General features: G+C 36.3%; 3 protein-coding genes across 9 annotated transcripts in view; 2 read left to right on the forward strand and 1 right to left on the reverse strand.

Moving 5' to 3' along the window:
• Positions 1-4,315, forward strand: part of LOC131211207 (muscle calcium channel subunit alpha-1-like) — a 35,610-nt gene extending 31,295 nt beyond the window's left edge. Inside the window, exons 21-26 of one of the 4 annotated variants that reach the window (XM_058204599.1) lie at positions 310-498; positions 761-863; positions 1,053-1,876; positions 2,454-2,523; positions 2,600-3,077; positions 3,945-4,081. In XM_058204599.1, the coding sequence (XP_058060582.1) occupies positions 310-498; positions 761-863; positions 1,053-1,876; positions 2,454-2,523; positions 2,600-2,868 (1,455 nt within the window). In that variant the 3' untranslated portion in view covers positions 2,869-3,077; positions 3,945-4,081. Of the gene's footprint in view, positions 1-309; positions 499-760; positions 864-1,052; positions 1,877-2,453; positions 2,524-2,599; positions 3,078-3,944 lie in introns of those variants that run through there. The other 3 variants (XM_058204600.1, XM_058204601.1, XM_058204602.1) reach the window with 3 other exon arrangements.
• Positions 4,316-4,726: 411 nt separating this feature from the next.
• LOC131208398 (vacuole membrane protein 1-like) lies at positions 4,727-7,406 on the reverse strand. The gene is made up of 5 exons (XM_058201136.1): positions 7,349-7,406; positions 6,206-6,412; positions 5,864-6,142; positions 5,439-5,751; positions 4,727-5,077 (listed from the first exon to the last, which is right to left on the reverse strand). Exons 2-5 carry the CDS (start codon positions 6,388-6,390, stop codon positions 4,844-4,846), a joined length of 1,011 nt encoding a protein of 336 aa, XP_058057119.1. The 5' UTR covers positions 6,391-6,412; positions 7,349-7,406; the 3' UTR covers positions 4,727-4,843.
• A 2,604-nt stretch (positions 7,407-10,010) lies between these two features.
• On the forward strand, positions 10,011-20,737 carry LOC131212872 (uncharacterized). 4 transcript variants are annotated; one of them, XM_058206931.1, is made up of 13 exons: positions 10,011-10,245; positions 10,337-10,373; positions 10,479-10,692; positions 10,768-10,963; positions 11,038-11,405; positions 11,482-11,688; positions 11,771-11,915; positions 16,804-16,962; positions 17,029-17,220; positions 18,334-18,507; positions 18,577-18,692; positions 19,988-20,291; positions 20,369-20,737. In XM_058206931.1, exons 3-13 carry the CDS (start codon positions 10,496-10,498, stop codon positions 20,408-20,410), a joined length of 2,100 nt encoding a protein of 699 aa, XP_058062914.1. In that variant the 5' UTR covers positions 10,011-10,245; positions 10,337-10,373; positions 10,479-10,495; the 3' UTR covers positions 20,411-20,737. The 4 variants fall into 4 exon arrangements, with proteins under 4 accessions (XP_058062914.1, XP_058062913.1, XP_058062915.1 ...); XM_058206930.1 differs by having other exon boundaries at positions 10,011-10,373; XM_058206932.1 differs by lacking the exon at positions 10,337-10,373 and having other exon boundaries at positions 10,011-10,308.
• The last annotated feature ends 5,035 nt before the right edge of the window (positions 20,738-25,772 follow it).

Below are 25,772 nucleotides of genomic sequence, written 5' to 3' on the forward strand. Positions count from 1 at the left end.
GAAGAATAAAATTATTGTTTGGAAAATTATAGTTTTGCAGCGCCAGTTTAAACTCGAAACATTCTTAAGTATGAAAATGTTAATTTAGTTAAAACTTTATGTTATTACATGTTATGTAAATTTTTTTTTTCACTTTGAAACGCTGCAAAACTTGCTTTTAAGCTACAAAAGGTGCGAAAAGTGCACCTAAGCGTACAACATAATATAGCCGATAACGAATATTGCCCCATTCGATTGTACGAAACATGTGCTTTTAGATAGTCTACTATTTCACTCCATGTATTAATGAATATATATTTTTCTCCACAGGGTGCATCTACAATTATATCTATAAACTTCTTTCGATTATTCCGAGTGATGCGTCTTATAAAATTATTGGCACGCGGAGAAGGAATTCGTACACTCTTGTGGACTTTTATAAAATCCTTCCAAGCTCTTCCTTATGTTGCATTGTTAATAGTGATGTTATTTTTCATTTATGCGGTGATTGGTATGCAGGTAAGAAATCATTTCCCATTTTTGTGTAAAATATACAATTTTTTTTGGGATTCATAGAAATTTTAACATGCAGGACCCAAAATGAATAAAAACAATCTAGTTCATGTAACTTTGGCCTTAAAACGATCCTGCAAATAAAACATGCTGAATAATGCGTTTTGTCATTTTATTTTTTAACTCTACCAACCGGTCAAAACACTGTTCGCTTGCATTAATGGAGGAAAACAGGCATTGCCTAACTGATTTTTTCCTCTGTTCTCAGGTTTTTGGTCGTATCGCCTTGGATGACGAAACGGCGATACATAGAAACAATAACTTTCAAACCTTTCCTCAAGCCATTTTGGTTTTGTTTAGATCTGCTACTGGTATGTATTTTTGTATTTCCTCTTGTAACGATATCTTTACATGAAATATTTTTTACAAACATGCTTTTATGGGATTTCAACATACATACCTATTTTATATGATATTGCTTATGATATTGTTTTCTAAACTTATATACTTGATATAATTATTATTATTATTTTTTGTTTTTTTTCTACGTTTAATTCCAGGAGAAGCATGGCAAGATATCATGCTTGATTGCTCCTCTAGAGCAGAAGTGCGATGTGATGAAAACTCAGAAGATAAAGAGTCGAAAGAAGGGTGTGGATCGAACTTTGCTTTTCCCTATTTTATTTCGTTCTATGTGCTTTGCTCCTTCCTTATTATCAATTTATTTGTTGCTGTCATTATGGATAATTTTGACTACTTAACACGCGATTGGTCTATCCTCGGTCCGCACCATCTAGACGAATTCGTACGCCTATGGAGCGAGTACGATCCAGACGCTAAGGGACGAATTAAGCATCTAGATGTCGTAACCTTGTTACGTAAGATATCTCCACCGCTCGGATTCGGCAAGTTGTGTCCACACCGGGTGGCCTGCAAGCGTTTGGTATCGATGAACATGCCGCTAAATAGCGACGGTACGGTTCTGTTTAATGCGACGTTATTTGCGGTGGTACGCACATCGTTAAAGATCAAAACCGAAGGTAATATCGATGAAGCTAACATCGAGTTACGCCATATTATCAAACAAATTTGGAAACGCACAAGCAACAAATTGTTGGATCAGGTAGTGCCGCCTCCGGGCATAGATGACGAGGTAACAGTTGGAAAGTTCTACGCAACATATCTCATACAAGATTACTTTCGGCGCTTTAAAAAACGTAAAAACTTCGAACGTTCTGGCGATACTAGCTCAAATATGAAGTCGGAAATTACATTGATGGCAGGACTTCGAGTGCTACAGAGAAAAGAACCGAAATTGAGACGAAAAATTTCCGGTACTTTGCACGAAAGTGCTTCATCAATCAATCCAGAGCCAACGCACAGGGTAAGGCTTATATGGAAAATAAGACAATTCATTTCATTTATCTGTGATAAGATATAACAAGCAGCTTGCATTAAAACATGTTTGTTTGAATTATAAAAAGTTTTGTTTGTTCTCCGAGAGTTCGATTGACAGTCCTTCTACTACGACTAGAAAGGGCATATTTATTATACTGTAAGCAACAAAATCACTGCGGCAAATGTTGTGAAGTATGTGGCGAACGTTGGCGAATTTAGACGAAATTTGTAAAGAGGGCACATATAACATTTCATGTCAATGTTCAGTGTATTTCGACTATTGAAGCTGTCTATAGAACAAATAGCCGTTTGCTCGCCCATTTTTTTCAAAATATTTCCAAAATACTCAGCAATTAATTCTCGATAAGATTTCTACTTAGAAATATGCAATAAGCGGTGTAAAATCAAAATCACGCGGGACTAAATACTGTCGATTACTGCCGCGATGTATGGTATGTGCTTTATGCATACCATTAAACCATGTGTATTTACCATTAACATGTAGGAGACAAATTTAAATTTCCTTATGAATGATAAAAGGATGCATTTATTCTTATTCACAGAGAAATCATAAACTTTTCGGTATTACATGGACAACATCTTCCATGCTCAAGAAACGATGTTTCAAACATGGCAAGTAAAAGTCAAATTTAGTACATGTGCCTAAAATAATAATACTTATTTTTTCACACCTTCTACTCCTAAACAGAAGCAATTTTAAACCGTGTAGGAAAAGAACAGAAACCTACAAAAATCCCTGGAAATTATACTACGCTCAACAAAGGATTCCTTGATATTAACCAAGCTTTGCTATTCGGTTATCTATCTCATGATCACGATATTTTAAGTGAACATTTCGCCGATGGAACAGACGTTATACTTAGTGGATGCGACGAAAAACTTAATCCATTGTGTTTTGGAGAAATTTACTCCCAGCAAACAGGTCGTGTTTTTAATGCAAAAGAGAGTGATGCTTGAACAGTTTCACATTAGTAGTACCTGGAAAGTTACTCGTAATAAATTTACAATTACTTTTAATAATAAGTGTTAATTTGCTAAGTGACCCTGGTTTTTGATATCAAACTAGTAAGAATAATAAATCATTTTTCAACCACTAAAAAGTGGAACGTCAAGGAACATTTGAACATGGAACTATTATCAACAAGCGATCTGCAACAAATGTAGGGGTAAGCATGATCCAAAAGAAATGCTCTCTAGTGGCAAGACCATCAACCTAGGACAGTAAATCACCGTAATATAAATTACAATTTTGTTGTGTGTGATGTTAGTCATGCTGCTAACGCTGGTAGTTTTGCAGTTCGATAAGAAAAATATTAGGTTGTATACTAAGTTTTGCGTTCGATACCAAACGGCGCAGCTATGAGCCTTTTTTTTGTTATATTGGTTCCTGTATTTTTCCTGCATTCCTGTATTTTTCCATCCTGTATTTTCCTGTTGATGAAGAGGGATTGGGCAAGGGAGGGTCGGGACGCTATTGAAGGTAGCCCCAATATGCGACAGCGAATGTCATATGGGGACATGGGCGAAACAGACTCAGAAACCCCCATTAACTCAGAAACCCCCGTTCAATGTTCTAATTGAAGGTGAAAAGTCCTTATACACTTTTAATATTGGTTCATAAAACCTATGCTTTTAAACTTTCCAACACTAAAAAGTCAATCACTGCACGATACTTGATTTTTCCCATTGTAAAAATGGCTTGTAAAAAAATTAAGTGACCGATAGAAATGAAACTTCACATACGTTCATATGAAGAGTGTACTAATATAGCAAAAACAATAAGGCTCGTAGCAGAGCCCTCTGGTATCGACCCGCAAAACATAATACACATTATGAGATCGTTTAAGTGAGAATCTGGAAGGGCGAAAAAAAGGCTACCATATCTGTTATAACTTCATCATGTGATGAAAAATGCTTTTCACGTATGATTTGTTTCAATACCCAATGAAATGTCTACTGTTTATACTAAATCTCTTTCAGTCTCTCGACGATTTTTCAATGTTTTTTGTTCTGTATTTTTCGTACGATGGCAGGTATTGGAACTGTTTTTGGACGTGCTTGGCGTGGACCATCAAGCCTTGTTTAAAATCGGTAAATCATCTTTTTACTGTATTAATTGAAGGCGAAGAGTATTATAAAACTCGAATGGGATCTCGAACGTTAGAGTGAACACAACAAGAGAGAAAGCAAAATAAAGCAAGATAGAAGGCAGAAAGAGAAAGCTATAGCCAAATGAACTCTAATGAACGTTCGAGTTTCGTAATGGGCCCCATAATACATGAATATCGTGAGACTGACGAACGATGAACCAGCGCGCAGTCTTGGGCCTGGTGGCAGCCCCTGCCTGAGATGGCGAGACTGCGTCGCTGGTGATGCGAGAGCGACTGGGATAAAAGATTGGTAGACGAGCGCGCCCGACGGCTGAGGGCTTCTTTGTTGCAGGCCTGACCAACAAGGCGACTGCAGCAGGCGATAAGTAAGAAATTTCGGTTAGTGTTACATTTTCATCAATTCGAGATCATTCTCGAGGGGGTTGATTCCTTCATAGTACGTTATTCTAATAGTAATTCATAGTTACTTTTATAATCATATTTTTATTATCATTTTTTTATTTGGCGAATAATCATCAATTTATAATAGGAGGTGTGTTTTGTTTGTTCTTATCTGTTGCTTTCGTCATTTATTCTCGAATTTCCGGGGATGATTTTAGGACATCTTTTTCAAGGTTACTGAATTATCGTGGATAGAATTATTCGTATGCAATTGTTTTCGGGTTCGTTTGCAGCAATTCTGAGCAAGGGTGTTGATGATTGAAATGACGAAATAACAAATCATGGCAAAAACTAAAAATTCAAACACATTTGCTAGTAGATTTCCACTCGATGAAGTTGCTAACTTATGTGTATTCCGGTGCAACCGTTGCTTTTGATTCTCAAAAAAACACCTTAAAAGGTACTTGTAAACGTTCTCCGACGACTGGGATGAAGGATAGTAACTGGATAAATTTGTCCACCAAATTTTCGTTAAACGAAATGATAACGAAAACTTTTTGAATGTGCATTTTGACAATAGCTTTGCCTATAAGCGTTGCTCCAAAAAATTTCCAAAACGGTACTAGGAAGTGACCACAGGTGATACCAGCCAGATCGAACAACGGGTTGGGAATCTAAATATAGAAAAAATGAAAGAAAAAATTAGAAACTGCAACAACTATGATACTTGAAATGTCATTACTGTGGTAAACAAAAAACGTAGCAAAAATCAAACTACGACACACTTGGCATTCGCGGGATGCTAAGTTGGCATACGATAAGTACCCACTGATAGTATAGGGCCCAATAATAGTTTATCGATTCGTCTCCATGCATGCATCTTTAGTGTACTCATAAAATTCATGTATTACTTCCAGGTTATTATAACACTAAACATCCACCATTACATTCATTTTATGTCCATATGAAGAGAATATGCATAAGGACTATTCTAAGGAAATGATTCATGATTACACATTTAGTATTATTACTTACACTAGCGCACAGTAGAATTCCAAAAAATCCCACGCTTTCAACGATATCTTCCATCAACAATTTTCCTTTATCGAAGAAGTTCAATTTTTCTCCTCTTTTCTTCCGTTTTTGTAATTTCTCGAATTCTTGAATGTTTTCCGGTTCATCTGTTGTGTTACCCGAAAGACGTGCCGCTTTTGCCATAAAGTACGGTGGTAATTCTCCCAGAGCTGTTCCGGCACCCCACAAAAATGACTCAAAGCGTACCTTCGCCATGATGGACCATAATGAAGGAAACATTTCTCCACCATTACTATTATCTGGACAAAGAATTCTAAGAAGTGGGAAAAACCCAGATCGGAAAAAATAGAAAAAGAAAAGAGTTTTTTTTTTAAATATTAAATACATTTATAAAAAATACGTGTACTTACGTATGCCATACTTACTCGTTAGGATACGGTGGTTCGGGAAAATTCAACGAACTGCATTCATAAGCAGCAAGAGTAACGCTTGCTATGTGAGGGCCGAGATACAATATAAAAGTGTGTAGTCCCGTCCCTAGCCCAACTGATGACAATACACCTAATCCCATCCAGTAGAACATGAAAAATCCTTTGTTTTTGAACACCTCAATTAAATGATGTTGGCCTGGTGTGCAGACTAATGCTAAAATACTCAACAGTAGGCTGATCAATAAAATAACCAACACACGCTGGTGCATTAACCTGTAAAAACAAAGCTATCAAATTGATTCATCTACATATTTCCCGCCCAGGCCTTTGTCTTACCTTTGGAGATTTGTTTTGATAAGAAATAGCACTTCGAAGCTAGCGTACTTCATGGTTTTAAGAGGTGATTTCCACAGAACTAAGGTTTTAACTTCTTTGGCCATTTTCCTGTGTTCACTCTTTACTGATAGCACAGAACTATTAGGACTCAAACTGCTCAATCCGGCATGGCTATTTTTCTTCATAGTAAAACCGATTATTTTTATTCTGTTAAGGAAAAGAAATGAATGTATGTGAAATGTGTTTGTAAAATTAGATGCACATTATAGATTATTATTATCATTATCATTATTTATAAAAATCCACAAAATAATACCGCATTTACTTCGAAAGCAAAAAAACCTTATGTCTCAATCATAATAAATCTGCAGTCGAAACTCGGTATTCTCCCAGATTTGAGTGAAAAGCTCTTTGAATTTGAGAATTCCATTCAATACAACAATGCAATACAATTACAATATAATTCAATACTACAAGTAATCTGAACCAATGATAGCCATATGAACCAATGTAAAAGTGTTTTGGTAGATAGTAACATGTTAAAAATGCTTAGGCGTAGGATTCTGAAAAGGAATATTTTTCTGGTGTATCAAAATCGTTGTTTATGTAAAAAAAATGCGTGTTTTGTGTTTTTAAAGAGAGGGCTTAAAACGCGTTTGGCTTATCGAACACACAAGCATCCCATAGCAAGTATCAATCGCTAGCGAAATGATGCCGCATTGATTTTGTGTTGAGCGAAAATAATATGATCGTAATGTGACTGAGACGTTGAGCAAAGTATTTCAAAAGGACATGTCGTATCACCAAAAGTAATGCTTCGTGGTTAAACATCATCAAAGGCAGCAAAGAAAACTTTTCGGTCAGTAATAAAACTTAATCGAAAATACCAAAATTGCCATTGGTGTTGTTTCTCGACACAATTGCAAAGTCCACCATAATGCCATACGATGGACCTATGAAAACTACACGTAATCACAAGAGAATGATTGTTTTTCTATACTGCCCTGTTTCCTACATTTATACATGTATATTTCCTATGTAATATATATAGATATATATATATTTACATTTTATTTATTTGACATTTTCGGAATTATTCCAATACAAACTTGTAACGATTAGAAAAAATATATGCACACTTACAATATCCAAATTTTCGTACTTGCCTTTTCTTACTATATACAGTAAATAATGATTTTACCAAAGCAGCTGGTATGACAGCAAACGTCAGAATACATGCGGTATTTCCAAAAACAACAAAAGCACTTTTATAGCAGTATTGTGGTAGGACAGTGGCAAAAAACACACAGCGTACAACTTGTAACAACTATCTCAGAAACTAACAATGCAGTACATGTTCAACAAACTGTGTGTGGTGTTCTTTTCGTATAATATTATTAAAATTGTGTTTAAAAAACGTAGTTTGCCACGAAATTTAATCTCGCACATAGCCAGTCACAGAATTTCTCAAATGAATTTTCCTACGAATAAAGTCCACCGAGATAAATGTTGTTAGCTGATTTGTGGCAATTATTACGATTCTACAGTGTGTGCAAAGCTATAGAGAATTTTGACAATAACACCGTTTTTCTACCGACAATTAAGCGAAATGCATGTTTTGGTTGTCAAAGGCTTTTAACGACATATTTTGTATTTTCTAAAGACTGTGGAACAGTATTTCCATGTCCGGAAAATTGTATGCAATTTTGGCGTCGCATACAATCCCGAATGGGAATCTGTGGTGCCAGACGGGACGCAAATAAACGACCCGACATTTCAGATAAGTGCCAAACTGTTTGCGGGTATGCCGCAGCGGACACGTAAAAACCGTTAACAAACGCTTTGTTTTCAAACAGAGGATAATGTAAGTTCTTATTTGCTGGTCAACTAAATCAGAAAAAGAACGGAAAAAAATATTCAGAAATCGATGTATTTTTCTTCGATTTCTGTTTTCTCGGACCAAAAACACGAATGTAAACACGTTTGATATTTCAGTTTTATATTTTAAACCTGCCACACGAAGCGTAAAGCTCAGTCCAGACGCTACGATGTTCCGTAGCGATGTGTCGTTGCTATTTATCGTAGCGATCTATGGAGCGTCCACACGCTACGATTTTTCATAACGATTTGCAACGGTAGATGCAAATCGTATTATGGAAACAGCAATGGAAGAAACACTGTTTTGGATTGCCTTAGCATTGTGCTTTTCGGGGGAAAAGCCAAAAATAGAACGTGCGAAGAGGCTACAAGTGGTCGAGGAAATGGCTTTTAAAGCGAAGCCGAAGAAATTATTCTCACGTTAAACTTTTGCGTGAATTTGAAGACGAACCAAACGATAGGAGCAACTATATGAGGATGAACGTGGAAACATACACAGATTACGAGATACGGATACGGTTATGCGGCAAGCGATCTCTCCCCATGAGAGGCTAACGGCCACTTTAAGATTTTCAGCTACGGGGAGAAGCTATATGGACTTAGAATTTTTTACTGCAAGAAATTTTCTACTGCAGACCCTGATGTTGCCGACTTCCTCACTTTCTCCTATTCTTTGCGGTCCACTGTCCTTAAATTATTTATTTTTTTCACCACGATTTCCCTAGTGGAGGTGGGTCGATTTCCTTATATTTTGTAATTAGAGCAACGTATGCCTCCGCCTTTTTATTGCGATCACTACAATCTTTATGGTTTACTTGCCAAAGACATGGCAGACTTTCGTAAAGTGTTATAAATTAAGTTAAACACTCGTGCGAACGTTGATCAAGGTCTTCCAAAACATAAACAAGCGATTAAAGAGCGGTCTACACGCTGCGTTCTGCAATGCAATATCGCTTGAAGTGACATCTCCGGAGACGTCATAAATGTCACTGCCGCGGGTGGAAATCTGAAGACTCGACATGCAATTTGTGAACAAATTTCAAAACAGGGTCAGTTTGTCGGTTGACTTGTTGATGTTTTGTTTTGGCCTCTTATTTATATTTTGGACGCTTCGTCAACGTTCGCGAAAGTGTGTAACTGAATTTATAAAAATTTACGAAAGTCTGCCATGTCTTTGGCAACTAAAAAATAAAAAATATAGTGATCGGAATAAAAAGGCGGAGGCATACGATGCCATTTAAAAGCAATTTCCTCGACACTGTAACCTCTTCGCACGTTCTTTTTTCGCTTTTTAACCGAAAAGCACAATGGTAAGGCAAACCAACACAGTGTTGCTTCCATGGCTGATTCCAACATGTCCAACCGACAAACTGACCCTGTTTTGAAATTTGTTCACAAATTGCATGTCGAGTCTTCAGATTTCCACCCGCGGCAGTGACATTTATGACGTCTCCGGAGATGTCACTTCATGCGATATTGCATTGCAGATCGCAGCGTTTGGACCGGCCTTAAAACAAAACATCAATCTGTCAAACCGCCATCAACACACCCACACATGTCTTTCCACCATCAGCACACCCACACTTGCATGGAATTTGGATAGATATTGATGCTCGTTTGCTCATATTTTGTAGATCTGCGTCGATTATTCAAAAATGACATAAATTGGTGCAATTTCGCGTCCACACGCCACGATGCATCGCTACGATGTGTCTGAGCAACGATTATCGTAGCGATTATCATAGCGGCTGGACCGGGCTTAAACGCTTTGACGTTTGACGCTCCGATTTGCGCTCCGTGTGGCTCTCCGGTTTGACTTGGTTTGAGAAAATCGGTTTTATGTGTAGGTTGAATTCTATACTCTTTTGTTATGTGCTAACATAACTTGTCATATGTAAGACAATCATTATTTGTGGATTTCATTCAATTAATAACGGACATGTTTTGTTATTTATCCCCTTTTGCGATGGTATATTAATTATGATAGTTTTCAACCCACGTTTCGATTTTCAAGAAGTAATGAAATGATAATTATAGACAGCCATCGCGATGCAGTAATGCTGGTAATGACGGAAACATTTGTTTAGATCGCGAAGCAGGTCTTGAAACTACGAAAACGCAAACTCATAAAAAGTTCGTGTTTAAAAGTAAAGTGTTTAAAAGTAAGTGTTCTAATACAGCGACCTTGTATCGAAACAAGCGCGGATAAGATCAGTTGACGATACGTAAGTTTATGCCGAGTGGCCTTTGCAGGTGGTAGATTGTCTGAACGATTTCATTCTCGATTTTGGTAAGTCCTTACTAGCCTTTAATGTTAAGTATGATACCTGATATGTTTACCTATGATAGCAAAACAATGTTTTTCGCGCAGAATGACAATCTTAATTCGTTACAGTAACATTCGCCAAGACAATGGACAACGAAAATGCAGCATTGCTAAAGTTTATACCATTACGAAGCTTCGTCCATAATGATTTCTGGCATAAGTATGTAGACATCAAATTAGATATAGATCGCTTAGATGCTTCCAGGAGGAAAATATTTGGTTTTATTTCATTGGCAAAACAAACACTGGTACAAATAGAAGTAGATTGTACATCATTCAATTCGTAAGTATAAATAATGGCAGAATTGATTTCGTAATCTCCATTTGCGCTTATCATAACATTATACAATCTTTCAAGAACCCGTTCATGTGATCCCAATCGAGTACTTTGTAACGGCCACATTCATAACTACAATACCATAGAGTCATTTAAGCAATGTAACAAAAAGACTTTGTTAAAGGAACAGGCTGTACAGTTTTATCATCATCTGATGCAACAGAAATGTATAAACAATAGCACAGATTTGCTGCAGTTTTTCATGATCTCATTTTCTGTAAGTATTTCTTATTTTTTGTGATAGTGGTTTCCTACATATTCAATACTATGTCTTGTTCTTTTGATTTCTAGGATTTAAAATCATATAAATTTTATTATTGGTTTGCATTTCCGGTCCCTTCGGATCTTATGTACCTTTGTGAGACAATACATGCATTACCAAAATCAATGGAGGATCACTTGAGCTCTTGTATTGAAAGGCGTTGGAATTTGTCAAGCTTGCACCGTGAACCTAGTGAACTATTTTTCATCTACCATCGATATATAGACATTAGATTGCTCTCGGAACATGTGTGCCACAACAACATCAAAGCTAATTTTTGCGATGTGCATCTGGAGGATATTTCTTTTTGTTTTTATGATCCTGCCAACAATGGTTGTGACAACATAACAGTGAGCTGGCATGTTAGGCAACTCCTAGTGTATATCACACTTACTTGGTGAGTTTCTATTTGCTACTTAGCCAAATTGTTTTAAATCATTCCTAATTTTCTTTTACTCTATTATTATATTCAGTCCAAATCTCTCTGAGAAAATAATCAGCTTAATAAAAATAAGCAAAAATACTATTGGAGAATTCCAGTTTTCCGATATAAAGATTAAAGTTCCACAGCATATAGAAAATATCAACCAAATTGATAACTGGGTAGGATGGGAAGTGAACGAAGACCATCGATATCTACCGCGCTTTGTTTCATTAGCTGAAAGCATGTCCCCAAAGTGGTAAGTTATAATCTTTGAAAATTTGATCTTGAATATTTATGATTAATTCTATTTGTCTTCACAATCGCAATTGCCTTTTTAGTTTAGCGGAAAATGCGATTAATTTGAATCTTAAACTTATGAAGTGGAGGCTTGTCCCTGAACTCGACCTAACTTCGATCCAAAGAACGAGGTGCCTTTTATTAGGTGCTGGTACACTTGGATGCAATGTTGCAAGGTCTTTGATGGTAAGTTTTTATTACTATTATCACTATCTGTTTACATTAACAATATTTGTCCGGCGATAAACTCTCGTTTGGTTGAATGTATAGTCATGCATGGTCATAGTCAAAATAAACATCCGAGCTACAACCGCCAAATAGTCCTGGCTTCGACAAACTCGCTCCACCGCATGCCTTCGTTCACGAGCTCGTTAAATCTACCTTGTTCCTGTTCTGGTAAAGCTAACGATTCAGTCGCACCATTTTGAAAGGGTCCTACCACGTCCTCTCTATCTCCATTGTCCACACATACGGGAACAAAACATATTCTGAGCATTTTCCTCTCGGTATCGTGTCGCGGCTAACTGTTTGATCCGAGATATGTTAAAGCTCGGGACGACTTCGAACTTTCGGTCACCTATTAGTCACCCCCACTTATGCTTGTATGCACCCGATGTTGTTAGTGGAGCCGATTAGAAGTAAAGTTCATTTTAATTTTTGTTTTTAACGCTCTTTTTTAACGGCACTTTTTACACAATTACATTCTTGTTAACCGTATGCCAACGATCGAATTTTAGAACGAACACTATGCATTAGCTTCTACAGACAGACCGATTTCCGATCATTTTGGACACTTTCTTTCAATGTTTGGCGGATATGGATATGATGCAAACTCGTTTGTCTCGAATCAGTTAATCATACAATTTACGGTCTCTTGGTTTAACGGATGCAGCTTGTTTGCTTGTTTTTCTGCTTCTTGTATGTCTACAGACCTAATCTTACTTTGGAACGATGGACGGTACTCACAGTTGATCCTAAATTTTTAGCCACATCTCGGACGTCGGCACTTTTCTTGCTGGCGTAAACACGCATGACTTTTTGGTCCAAATTTTCCACCGGACCCGCTTTCCGCCCAGCTTTCATTTTATCCTGAAAGATTTCATTTTATCCCATATCTGATATCAACCTTAGTGATTAGTACCGCAATCAATGCTGGCCTGGGATCGGATCCCGGGACCGGTTGCTACACAGCCCGCCGTGGTTTTGATTACCGATACCGGCGAGAAAAGAGGATTGTCGCAGGACCAACAACCCCGCCCGTAAAAATGAACCGTTACTGAGAGCATCAGAGATAAAAACATTGTCTCCGATGCAGGATAAGACCGCATGATAAAACAAAAATTTATTACACAGAATATGAAGCTAATATAAGTTAGACTATCTCGAATCATTCTCTGCTCTGCTCTACATCGTACACTTTACTGTTGCAGGTAACATGGTTCGGCGTTTCTGATGCCGGAAAACTAACTACTTTAAACTCCTAATTCTCTTGAATTTTTAAAAGTTGAATAGTTTTGAGTAGCCATGATGATGAAAACCATTAGATTTTCTTTTTGTTTCACAATGCTTCTCAATGCCTAATGTTCCATGAAATTTTGGCTTTCAGTTTGCTTCTATGCACTTGCCCTAAGGAAAGATACTCTGTTTCACCTACCGAATCCCGTTTTTATTGGTATTTAATATTTATTTAAATAGTTCGAATTGGCATTCGAACTACAAGTTGTATTTACAATTGAACTTTATTTTCTTGTTTTTTCCTAAAATATATTATTCGTTTCATTGGTAGTAATATTTGTGGTTGTAGACCCATATGGTAGTTTTTACCACATCAACCATGAACATTTCGATAGATAATTACTAGTTGAAATTAGAAACAAAAGTTCTACATAAGTGTCACAACAGTTTTTGTGACATTTTCATAAACAACAACTCTTCATTCTAGATTTATTTTTCGAAACAACCTAGGTAATCCATCATTCCAAAAATTATTTCATATAGTTTCTGAACAGATAGATGTAAAAGTTTAAATAAAAGTATAGAAGTTTAAAAAAAATGCTTTTATCCATGGAGAGAACACATAATTTTCAGGTGAACCTAAAAATATTTTTACTCGATGTAATTCTCTTTTGATGCTACACATTTCGCGCACCTTTTACATTCCGCATCGCATATTGTGGATTCCTTTCCAATAAAACTTTTTTTTGTTGGACGGAAATCATTCGTCGTCCTATTTTTCGACATTTTTATATTCGACAAAGTGCTACTCGGAAAATACATACCTATTTGGAGCAAAAAGGTGATAATCTGACGGGGTCAAGAAAGAGCAAGCACCCTTTGAATTTAATAAGCATCAGCAACGGGCAAAAGCATCGAATGCCGCAAATGCCCTTTAAAATGCCCAGATAATAAACGTATATAAATCGAAGGAACCCATAAAACCCCTGCTAAAAACATCTTAAACATCAACCGCACAATTTCTACTTCTATCTCTGGTACAGGGTGGCCAATCTAAGATTCTTTTCATATGGTTTTAAAAATACGGCTAAAATTTTTCGATGATAGAACTTTTATTTGAAAGGTTCATTCATTATGTTTATGTATTAAATACAATTTCGGTTGCATAAAAGTGGGAAATATGAAAAACTTATTTCCAAAGTTGTAGGTCTTCAACTCAAACGGTACGATATTTGAAAAACCCATTTCATTTAAGCTAATTTCCACGCCGGTGGTTATGTTAAGAAGCAGATTTTTTTTTGGGGTCTTGAAAACCCACACATCATGCAAGAGAAGCCAATCCACCCAAAACAAGTGACTGTTTTTTTTGGTTCAGATTTTGGTCTGGCAGCATCATCGGCCGCCATATGAATGAATTACGAAGAAGTCGCCCTAACCGTCGATGGCGTACGCTACCGAGCAATGTTGGATGATTGGTTCTTTGGTGAAATTGAAGATGAGAACATAGTCGACATTTGGTCTCAACAGGACTGCGCCATATAGCGACAGCCACAATCGATATTTATGTTACACGAACAAACCAGCAACTATTGACGACCTCAACACCCCAATTCAAATTGCTATTGCCGAGATAGGACCAGATACAATCGAAAATGTATTCAAAAATAGGTTGACCGAATGGGTTACTGCTAATCCAATCGTGGTTGTAATTTGACCAAAATTGTATTTTATACATAAATGTAATGAATCTCATCCATTTTTTATAACCAAATTAAAAAAAAGTCTAAAACAAGAAAAGAAGAAAAAGTACTTTTCTTTTTTCAAATTCCTATACTCATAACATAAATCCTATCTTATAACAAAAAGAGCTCACTATGCAAGGTATCACATGTCACCGGTATTACCCCATTACCACCGGTATTACATGTCTTCGATCAAGAGTAAAGTTTGAGTATGTATCTCCTCAAGTTTCTGGAATAAAACTCGTCATTATTTTTCCCAAACATTCGAGCCCAGCCCAAACAAAACACGGTACGGTACATTTTCACTATTTATAAGTAACCTAGCAGACCCGGCAAGCTTTGTTTTGCCTCAGAGGCAATACGTAAACAGATTTTGGATTTTATCGAGTTAATTTTTTTATTGGGATTAGGCTAAATTAACAAAAAAAACTTCTATTGTAACGATTCATTAATAGTCTTTCGGACTTTTTAACGTTTTTTTTCTTCCGTTAAGCACTTTGTGATACACTACTTTCTTTGTTTTATTATCCGGCGCAAGAAAAAACAACGCAGATGGTCTTCCGACCGGTGAATACGCCACATATAATTGACCATGGGAAAACATTGCTTTTCCAAATTCAGACCCCAAACCTTCAAGATGCAAGTGCACACAAATGCAACATAGATCGGAAAGAAGTCTTTTAAAGATAAACAGCATATCCGTTGGGAAATGAGAACTTCCTCACATTCGAATATTTCTCTGAGTATCGTCGACCAAACCTTCAGGGGTAAATTGTGCGTTGGTAAGCAAAACACAACCACGGAGTTTAAAAATTCAATTAGATAGATGGTGGCTTCATCTTCATTTGTTACACAGCCAATAGATCTGAAAGAATACATTGTTCGTGTCATCTTATTCTGAAATCTTCTAATCTACATCTGCATTTTTGGTCGCTAAAATTGGTCACTCAGTCAACCATTCGTTATTTTTGTAGTTGAAAATCATGTTTGGGATTACTTTGTTGATAAGTTCGTCTTTCGATGAGACAAAGTTACAGAAATTCCGAGGAAATGGAATAAATCCGCTTGATTCGTCGACAAGTACTCGACCATTACCGAGAGTCCGAAATTGCTTAGAGAAATCTTTAGCAGATGTATCTAATAGCAATGCAACTCTCAATATGTGGTTGATAGCAATGCAACTCTCATGTTTGTTGTTGCTGAAGAATCTTCACATAGCGCCATAGATTCGATGATTTGAGGCAAGCGTACATTTGGTCGGCAGCCGTTGATCTTGGAATTACTGGTAGTGTTTGGCGGAAATCTCCAGACACTGGTCGACCCGTTCGAGAGAGCGCGAAAAATAAGCAAACAATTGCTTGCTACACAAGCAATACCAGCTACACGGAGCACACGCTCCGTCTAGCCTTTGTCGAGCAAAGAGCTGTGAGAAATTCCGTCTCAGTATAAAGAAAAACAAAGCCTTTTGTGACATCATTGTAACGTGGTCGGAATATAAAAAGTATCCTCCGATTCTAAGCTACCTCTTCAGCAATTTTCAGCCAAATCGGTTCAGCCGTTCTTGAGTTATAAGTGTTGACGCAAATAAAACTCTCCTTTAATACATATATAGCATTATAATAGTAATAAGTTATTGTTTGAACTATTAAGTATTATTTTAAAACTTTAAATCTGGTATTGGAAGTTATTATAGCCACACACTATCAGTACCTAGATTGGCGTATACAAAATTTCAGCAACTAAATCTAGAAGTTTTATATCCAAGAAATTTACACTCAATGAAGTTTCGCATGATACGTACATACTCAATAGATTAATTAAATAGGAAAATAGTTACTATAGTAAGTTACATTTGTTTTCATACACAATTCCTTAAGGCATGGGGTGTGACCACAATAACTTTTGTCGATTGTGGTCAAGTATCTATGTCAAATCCAGTTCGGCAAAGTTTATACCGTTACGAAGACGCATTAAATGGAGGAAAGCCAAAGGCTTCAACAGCCGCTGCGCGACTGCGAGAAATTAATCCTGCAATTGTAAGTAACTATAAGAATTGACTATGACTATGAGAACGAGTTATTAAGAAATTTATTCATTATTAGAACACACACGGAGAGGATATACGAATTCCGATGCCTGGACACTCCGTCACTGATACCGCAGCAGTTGATGAAACAAAATCTTGTTTAGCTAAACTTATAACTCTTATTGAGAAACATGATGTCGTTTTTTTATTGACTGACTCGAGAGAAAGCCGCTGGCTTCCTACGATGCTTGCTGCATTTTACGGAAAGGTAAATAATCACGATTGTTTCTGCGGGGACAGACGATGCGTAACGTAATGTTTTTGGCATTTCAGATTAATGCCAAACTGCAGCGCTTCTTTCAAAACGTATGTGCTTTGGCCGAGGCGTAAACAGTTTGGCATTGCAAATGAATTGTATGCTAGTTTTTACGCTTCGTGTGGCCTCCCAGTTTTGAATGATTTTATATTTATTAATATGAAATCAATTATGATTATTATAATAATGTATGATACGTTATTAATTTGTATGTTTTATGTTAGGTTGCGAATAGAGAAGACATTTTTTTGCTTTTGCTTACCCTGTCGAAATATGCACTTTCAAATATGCATCGTTTTGTTGCAAAATTTGTTGCCATTTTAAAGGTACCGTCATAAGAAAGTATCAATACAATACAAGAAAAAGTTGGTAATCGCTTGGTGTCAGGTCCGAACTATAAGGTGGATGCATTAAATCTTGCCAATCAAGCTTCCGAAGTTTCTGGCCATTCACTACAGACGTGTAGTGAACTACGTTACGTTATCCTGATGGAGCATAACTCCTCTGTTAGCCAATTCTTGCCGTTTCTGGTGAATCGCCCAGACCTTCATACGGTCCAGTTGGCCACACGGAGTAACTATTAATAAATGATTAATTTAACGTCCCACCGAATGCACAGTAGAACCTTCCTGGCAAAATGTCTAACGAAAATAAAATTGTACGTCAATAGCTTACAGTTCCACTGCCATCAGTGCCATCATACACTTACAGTGCCGTCATTAACACCATTCACAAAATCGGACTGACTTGTATTTTCGCTTTTATCAAAGAAAAACTGTAAAACTTATCGAATTTCCTCTTTATTCACTTCCATTGTTAACACCCACAACTCACAACTGAATAGAGCAAACAAGAAACAGCAAAAAAAAATTATGAACTGACAACGAGCATAAACTTGAAATTCATTTGATTTGATTTAAGGGATATTCATCTCTACAGCCATCTACTGAGAACATAATGGTTTTCTTTTTTCCCAACATTCTCAACATTTTCCCCGTTATGCTACAATGTTCCATCTACATAACATATAACATATTCTAAAATCCTACTATCTTCTTTGTTTAGCTAGCCATTAATGCAGCACTCGGTTTTGATTCCTTTATGGTAATTCGTCATGGTTATCGTTCTTCAGACGATTCCACTGATTGCAAAACTGATGTGGTAGAAAATGGATTCAAACGAGTTGATGGCGCCAACCTTGGTTGTTACTTCTGTAACGATATTATTGCACCTGGAAACGTAAGTATTTACATGATAATCATAAATTGTCTCAATTTTTCTTTCTCATAAAATACTTTCTCAAATTAGTCGTTAAAGGACCGTACGTTAGACCAACAGTGTACAGTTACGCGACCAGCTGTTTCAAATACAGCAGCTGGGCTAGCCGTAGAATTGATGGTGTCTCTTATACAGCATCCGCTAGGGTAAGACACTATGGTTCCTTCTTCTAGACACGTTTAGTAACGAGAATAGTTGATTTCTTTTATCACATTAGTTTTTGTTACATATATAAATATATAAAGAAGTTTCTTAGTATGCTCAGGGCATGATCAGTGTGGTTGTTGATAAAGGTCGAGTGGTCGATGATCAGCTTCGGGTTATTGCTCAAGCGCATGCTCCGTTCGGTTTAAATGATACAATGGCCAAAACAACGAAAAGTATACAAAAACAACACATTGTAAATGTATGTAACTATTTTACATGCATTTACAACTATCAAGTTATTCGTTTGTTTGCCGTTATACTTCCTTTTAGCCACATTTTAGAGCGTGCTGAGCGAAATGGAAGGCAGTATTTCATGGATGTATTTGTGGTAGTAACCTGCATGTTTTGGTTAAAGCAAATGTTTACAATTATTTTACAGAAGCTTTTACTCGTCGTATACGGTCGAGGAGCCAGTGTTTCAGAAACATTTGGAGGCATCCTTCTTTGCTTTGAATATCGCTTAACAGCCCTTCAATATCCAACAATATCTACCAGGCATTACAAATTAATTTTACGCTAGTTTTTACGCTTCGTGTGGCCTCCCAGTAAGAAGTTTTTTAAAGTCCTTGCTAGAATAGTTTTTAAAAGTCCAATGTGAGAATAACTTGCCCATGTACAATGTACAACGGGCTGGAATTGCGTGCAGACTGTTGTCAATAGTTGTATAGGATGCAGGAGTTGTTCAAACAGGCCATCAGGGAGTCAGTGTAATGAAGAAGTAACTACGAGCGAGAGGAATTTCAGAGAGGAGATAACTAGTATCAGAAACTCTACCCAAGAAGTCAGAAACATCGTGGAATGACCATATCTGGCTGGCTCGATGCTCTCGATGGACTCATCATTTTCATGAATTGTTCAACAACCAAATTGCCAACAAGCCAGTGTTCTCAGTGTCGGATACAAATTTGCTCCTGTTTTTTTTTTTTGCTTTTTTGTCAATTTTATAATTTCAAGTTATAGGATACATCATGGCATTACTTGGAAATTAAAAACGTGAGAAAAAATAGGAGTTAGCAAAATATTTGTTTCATGTTTAAACTTATATCCTAATGGAACAAACATACCAAAGAGCTATCTGCTAATGTGTATGAATTTAATTGTTTGAACATTTGAAAAATCATTCCAATTTTTTAATCATGGCTGGTGTATTCAAATAAGTTTTATTATTTATAAATTTAATTTAATGAATTCTTTTTCTTTTATTTTATGGATGTTATTTCTACGGCTCATTTAGCTTTTCCGCTCCGGCATATTATCGAACACCGAGAAGTGACCCCAATAAAATAGGACAAGAGCCAGAAGGAATGTTGGGTGTTCTACCACATTCCATACGCGGGAATATTGCGGCACAGCAGTATATGTTGACTGCTACCGAACGCTACAAAAACTGTGTTGCTTGCTCTACGATTGTGCTCGATCATTATGCATCAAAACAAGAAGCCTTCATTATTGATGTATTAAATGCGCATAAAACTCTCGATGAAATAGTAGGAATTGATTATTCGAAAGCTGTTACAGAAAACGAGGAAAATCAAAAGGTATAACAAAAAAACAAACGTTTACCTCACCAAACAACTTAAGAAAAATCCTTTCAACGTAATTATTTCTTTCACAGGACCCTATCGAATTCGAGAGTGATTTTTCTGATGACTCCTAGTCTTCGAATTGCGATGATATGTCGTGATATAATAAAATAGCATAACACGTATCTGTTACAAAAGTTTCACTGGATCGCTTCTCGTTACCGCTTAAAATTTATCAAGTATTCTACTCGTGTACTCAGCATTTACCATGGACCACCTCTTCAAAGAAGAAAGTAAAAAAAATTTCAATAATTTCAAAAACATTCGGTCCAAACCGTTTTGATTGTATGTGTATATGTGTATGCCTAGATGATTGTATAGTGGTAACATCGTTTGCCTACGAACATCGTTGTGGAAATAAAAACAAACGTTCATTATGTTTACTTGATTGTCAGATTGTATGTTGCCAGATTCTTTGTTTTTCTTTATTCACGATTACGACATATGACTATGACTTACGATGTTAAAGAGTGATTGACTGAAAATCGACGAACATCTGTGCTCGTAAGTAAATTGATTGAAGGCAAACTGAGTGGTTGGGTAATTTATTTTATTTCACCTTTCAATGCATCGCATTTTTTATCAGTGTATTAGTAATATTTTTTTACCTGATGGCTTTACCTGACTTCAGCCGAAATTGTGTTCAAGCTTGGGGTAGTAGTAACAGTAGTAGTAATATATTTTCTGATAGATGATTTGATCGTTTACATAGTAGTTTGCCGATTGACGTGGAACTTTGAACCTGTGTAGGTACTCTTGGTCGTTGGAACTTTGTAGATGGCTAGATGCAGGAAAAACTTTACAGAGAAAAAAGTTTGGTGTCCCACCTAATACCTACAGCTGCAGCATGACTGTACTAAATTTCTACTTGTCGACGATTAAAATGAATTTATTATGACTATGGTTGGTCGAATGGCGCGTTTTGAGCAGCCGTACAAATGTGAGCCGTACAAATGTTTTGAGCCGTACAAATGTGTGCTCCGTCCTTATCAGCTGAAACCAGTCATGCTTGTTACTATTGTTCATCGTAATATCATAATCATGATGTCTTTAAGATTATGTTATAAACAGATCACGCGCATAAAGTTGGCAAACGTTAAAGACAAATTAATTTTGGAGGCAAGCAAAGATGTGTCCAGATTTGGTAGTTGTCCTCGCCAACGCATTGCCATTTGTTTCAGAAAATAAAATATTCGAGCACCTTCCGTCGATTTCGTGTATGATCGCACTCAGCATCGTCGTACCATTTGTTTTGCATAAAATATGCATAAGCCATTGACCTATGTGCTGTGAAATGTCAAATAGTGGAATGCGGTGGGTTATCCATCAATCGTGCATACACAGTATGTTTTTTAAGTAACGGGAATGAATTTCAATATAATCTATCTATTAGTTAATAACATGGTTTGAAAGGTACGTTCTTCATCTTTCAAACGCAGCCAATTTAATGCAAATCGGATAACAGATAAAACGTGTGTTTTCAGAGATAATTGTATAATCTGTTGACGAGGGGTTATGAAGCGTTTCTTTCTCATTTCGTTATGAAAAATTTCACTATCTGTATAGAGTCGATTTTGTTTGGTTTAGGCACAATCGTGGCAGTTAAGTGACCCTTGACTTGAAACCTCCAAAGCGAGCATAACAGAGAAACTTAGTTCAATGTATTTTTTGAAGAACCCTCTATATACCATGCGAAAGTGAACGGAGAACGAGGAGAACGGATGAAACGAAGTGTAGAAGGTAAAATGGGTTGCTCTTCTCTTATACATAGCTGGCCTTGTACATACACTTCAATAACATCAGAAGGGGAGAATTTCAGATAGATCGAGGTAGCTCTACCAATCTTGCCAAATGTTGCTAAAGAATTGTATGTTTCGATATTTCTTTTCATATTTAAATTGGAGTACGTTTGTCAAAGCTCGTACGTTGTGCTCGTGAAGATTTTCCACGACATGATCCCATAATTTACAGCAATAACATCTTCTAATAGACAATATACAATTTACATGAAAAACATTATATACTCCTATTTCAGTCAGTCTTCATTAAATTGTGAGATTGTAGTCTTCAAAAAGATGTAAGATTTTAATGCAAGAAGTTATGCGGCGTTCAAATGCTTTTAATGGCTTACCGTAAAACATTATTATTCTGTAGCAAGAGCTTCCAAACTTATTTGCGGCTTATAAACTTCTTAACAATCAAATGATCTCCGTTGAATTTAACTGAGGTGGGAGTGAGAAGACCTTTCTCACCAAACAATTCGGCATTGCCCCGCTTCTACTACGACGAACTTTATTTCCCACCATAGTAAACTCGAATCAGTGCGCCTCGAGTGGTACATCATTCGAATAGTCTACGGCTGATTACAGTACATAGACTAATTATCCGTTCGCCTGGGAAAATGCTGTTGGTTATACAATATTAACAATTGATGCAAAAGCCAATGGTATTATCTTATGAAAGTGTTTGAACTGTATACCTTGATACCACAAGCATCAGTACCGATAACAAATACTAGAATTTGGATATTTTCGTTCACAATTCTCAAAATATTTATATTTATATTTATTGTGAAAAATATCTTTGTTCGGCCAAAGAATCTTAGTAACTCAAAGAAGTCGGCAAGAGCACAACAAACATACATTGAACAACAAGGCATGGAAACTTACAGCTTGCACCACCCAGCATGAGCAACGCAATAGTTACGAAATAGGCGAGAGAAGATCGTGTGCACAGCGACCGACACTGAATATGCGAAGCTAAGACGAAAGGTTTTAGGAGAGGGAACCCAACTCGTCGTTTTTCTCTAAGCATGGCTATGCACCATTCCTTTGCGACGATGCGCTTTGCATGAAAGATGGGGGATGCCAACTGCAGAAAGATATTGAAAGCGACTTTTCATCTTCACAAACATTATGCTGCTAGTTGCGACAGTGTTCAGACGCAGTCCACTTTAACCTGTAGTGTAGGTCGCTGAGTATTGAGTGGTCTCACGATGTTGTGAACGATGGTGCTTTTTTAAAAAAATGCTTTCCAGTGAAGCAAATAACGTGATCCAAAAGATTGAGTTTTGGTAATTTTTACCAAGTTGTTGAAATGCTGGCGAAAGTTACTAAGAGATACATACACGTTAAGTGAAGCTTTGGCCACTGCTCTTGTTGCACCAGAAAAGAGTGATTGGGCAATTGCCAGGAATAATCTGAAAAAAGTGTTAAACAGCGTTAATGACGTATGTATGAAATATAATTCTACGTTTTATTTAGCTACTGCACAGTGTTATTTGTTATTGTTAGTGTATTTTTATTTAGCTGCTGCACAGTGTTTAATTTAAACTAATACAAACATTCTTTTTGTTCAAGGTTCTTGTATTTATTGAATTTATTACTGTTTGTTATTATTACTGTTATTGTTCCAACATTTGAACAAATAATTAATGTGACTTAATATTTGGTTTTTAATCGTTATTACAATCGTCGTTTAAGAGAAAGTTTTCAGTTTGATAGATTTTTGTTTCCATAACTCGTTTTAATTTTGGTTTCAATTGATCATATTTGTTGTTTAGGATTGCAGGAACGAAGACATACTGTGGATGCATTTATTTGGGTTTTTCGCATTCAATCACTAAGATTTGAGATGGAATTTATTACTGTGACATATTAAAAGCATGGTTACCGGTTTGTAATCAACTTTCTAACGAGCCATATTGCGATGCATAGGAGTACGACGTATTTGTGCAATTCTCTCCATCGTTACAGCGCATTCTATTTCTCAGGGGCATATATACATATAAACGAAAGTGTCTTCAAGTTTGTTCCACTTCGCACTGGTATAACATTGCCCAAATGAATCACTTATGAGAAAAAACCCTTTCACTTTCTTGCAATGGCATTTTATGTTTACATTCTTTTCTTAAAGGTTACATCTCGGACAGAGAAAAACTATAGTTTGTTTGCTTCTGCTGTATTATTCGAAAAATATGCATTGTTTATCATCAATTCCTAAATTTCGGTGATACAAAAAATGTGTTTTGACAGCACATTTTTAACAAGCCGATTTACTTAACGATTTTTTCATTTTAAGCTAAATGTGCAACCATGAATCATGTAAAAAACGATGACTCACCTTAGTAAAAAAATAATAAACACGGCTCAGCCCGTTCATCTACGATTAAAAACAACCTTATTAAAAAATAAGCAAGCAATACTAAGATATGAGGTTGTATCATCTGCATGTTTTCGACGATCCTATCAGATTTGATGTGAGATTGGCACTATCAATACTCTTAAAAATTATCAAAAATATAATCGTTAAGAAAGTCCCGCTAACTCCAATCGTAGTACATAATATTCTCTCAAAGTTTGAAATTAAATACTAAGCTTTTTTACATTCTTACAATTATCAAAAATTAAGAAAGTGAAACAAAGTGACATTAATTATATAAAATTGAAATTGTTTGACTAATAGTATTCAAAAACTAGTTGAAATTCCTTGAACCGTTACAAAGAGCAACAGAGATTAACATTGTCTCTGGTGCAGGAATGGATCGCTCAGCGGTTGTTGCCGAATAGGAAGTTTATATTCCTTAGTTTTGAGCGACTAGAATAGCGACTACAAAAAAATAATATTTGTTGTATGGCAGTAAATCGTAGCAGATAAAAAGAAATTTGGCATGCAATAGTATCTAGGTGTTTGGTATATTTATATATGTACCTTTAAATGAAACGGCATAGTTCCATGCACTCCGTGAAACCCTATGAGTTATATATGTGGGTTTGCATTTAAGGCAAAAATGAAATAAATTGAACAGCAGGGTTAGGAAACAGATTATCATACAAAAGAAACATGATGGTTGGCCACACTCTTCAGATCACATCATCTGTTTTATCTTACGAATGTGCAAACCACCATAAGTGGCATCAAATAAGAATAAGAAGGAAAAGGAAAACGTCACGGTACATAACAAACACATAGGAACGAACGATGAAGAAACTTTGGTAAATCTGAGGTCAGAAGGCACAACGTTTTATTAATCTCTGTTAGGTACATGTAGGTACGTACATGAAATCGAATTGTGCACCTTTTTTCTACATTACCGATAATACCATTTTTTATTGTAGTTGTATGCAACTGACAGTGTGTTTTCATCAACACTATTGTGTAAATTCTTGTAAGAGGGGCGAGGAATGAACGATTTCAAAAAGAAAATAAGAATATAAGTACATTGTTATTACTATACTATAAAACTATAAAACAATTAGTTTTCAAAATTTTCTTTGCTACGAAAGCAATACGAAACACTATCATAATCGTTACCTACTTGATTGGGTCAAAATATTGCTTTATTGAAAAAAAAAATTGAATTGCTTCAAAAGATTTTAAGTATGTAGATTGTACTATTAGGAAGAACTGTAGATGATTGTAATAAATTGTACTATT

Source organism: Anopheles bellator, chromosome 2 (genome assembly GCF_943735745.2).
Source record: "Anopheles bellator chromosome 2, idAnoBellAS_SP24_06.2, whole genome shotgun sequence".
In the NCBI taxonomy this organism is placed as follows: Eukaryota; Metazoa; Arthropoda; class Insecta; order Diptera; family Culicidae; genus Anopheles; species Anopheles bellator.

What these genes read in the sequence shown, in the direction of transcription:
- LOC131212872 (XM_058206930.1), top strand. Translation starts at nt 10,496, where the DNA reads ATGGACAACGAAAATGCAGCATTGCTAAAGTTTATACCATTACGAAGC. An exon ending in GATTGTACATCATTCAATTC is followed by an intron (nt 10,693 to 10,767) that starts GTAAGTATAAAT and finishes CAATCTTTCAAG; the next exon opens with AACCCGTTCATGTGATCCCA. An exon ending in GTGTATATCACACTTACTTG is followed by an intron (nt 11,406 to 11,481) that starts GTGAGTTTCTAT and finishes TATTATATTCAG; the next exon opens with TCCAAATCTCTCTGAGAAAA.
- LOC131208398 (XM_058201136.1), bottom strand. Translation starts at nt 6,390, where the DNA reads ATGAAGAAAAATAGCCATGCCGGATTGAGCAGTTTGAGTCCTAATAGT. An exon ending in ATCAAAACAAATCTCCAAAG is followed by an intron (nt 6,143 to 6,205) that starts GTAAGACAAAGG and finishes TTGTTTTTACAG; the next exon opens with GTTAATGCACCAGCGTGTGT. An exon ending in GAACCACCGTATCCTAACGA is followed by an intron (nt 5,752 to 5,863) that starts GTAAGTATGGCA and finishes CCCACTTCTTAG; the next exon opens with AATTCTTTGTCCAGATAATA.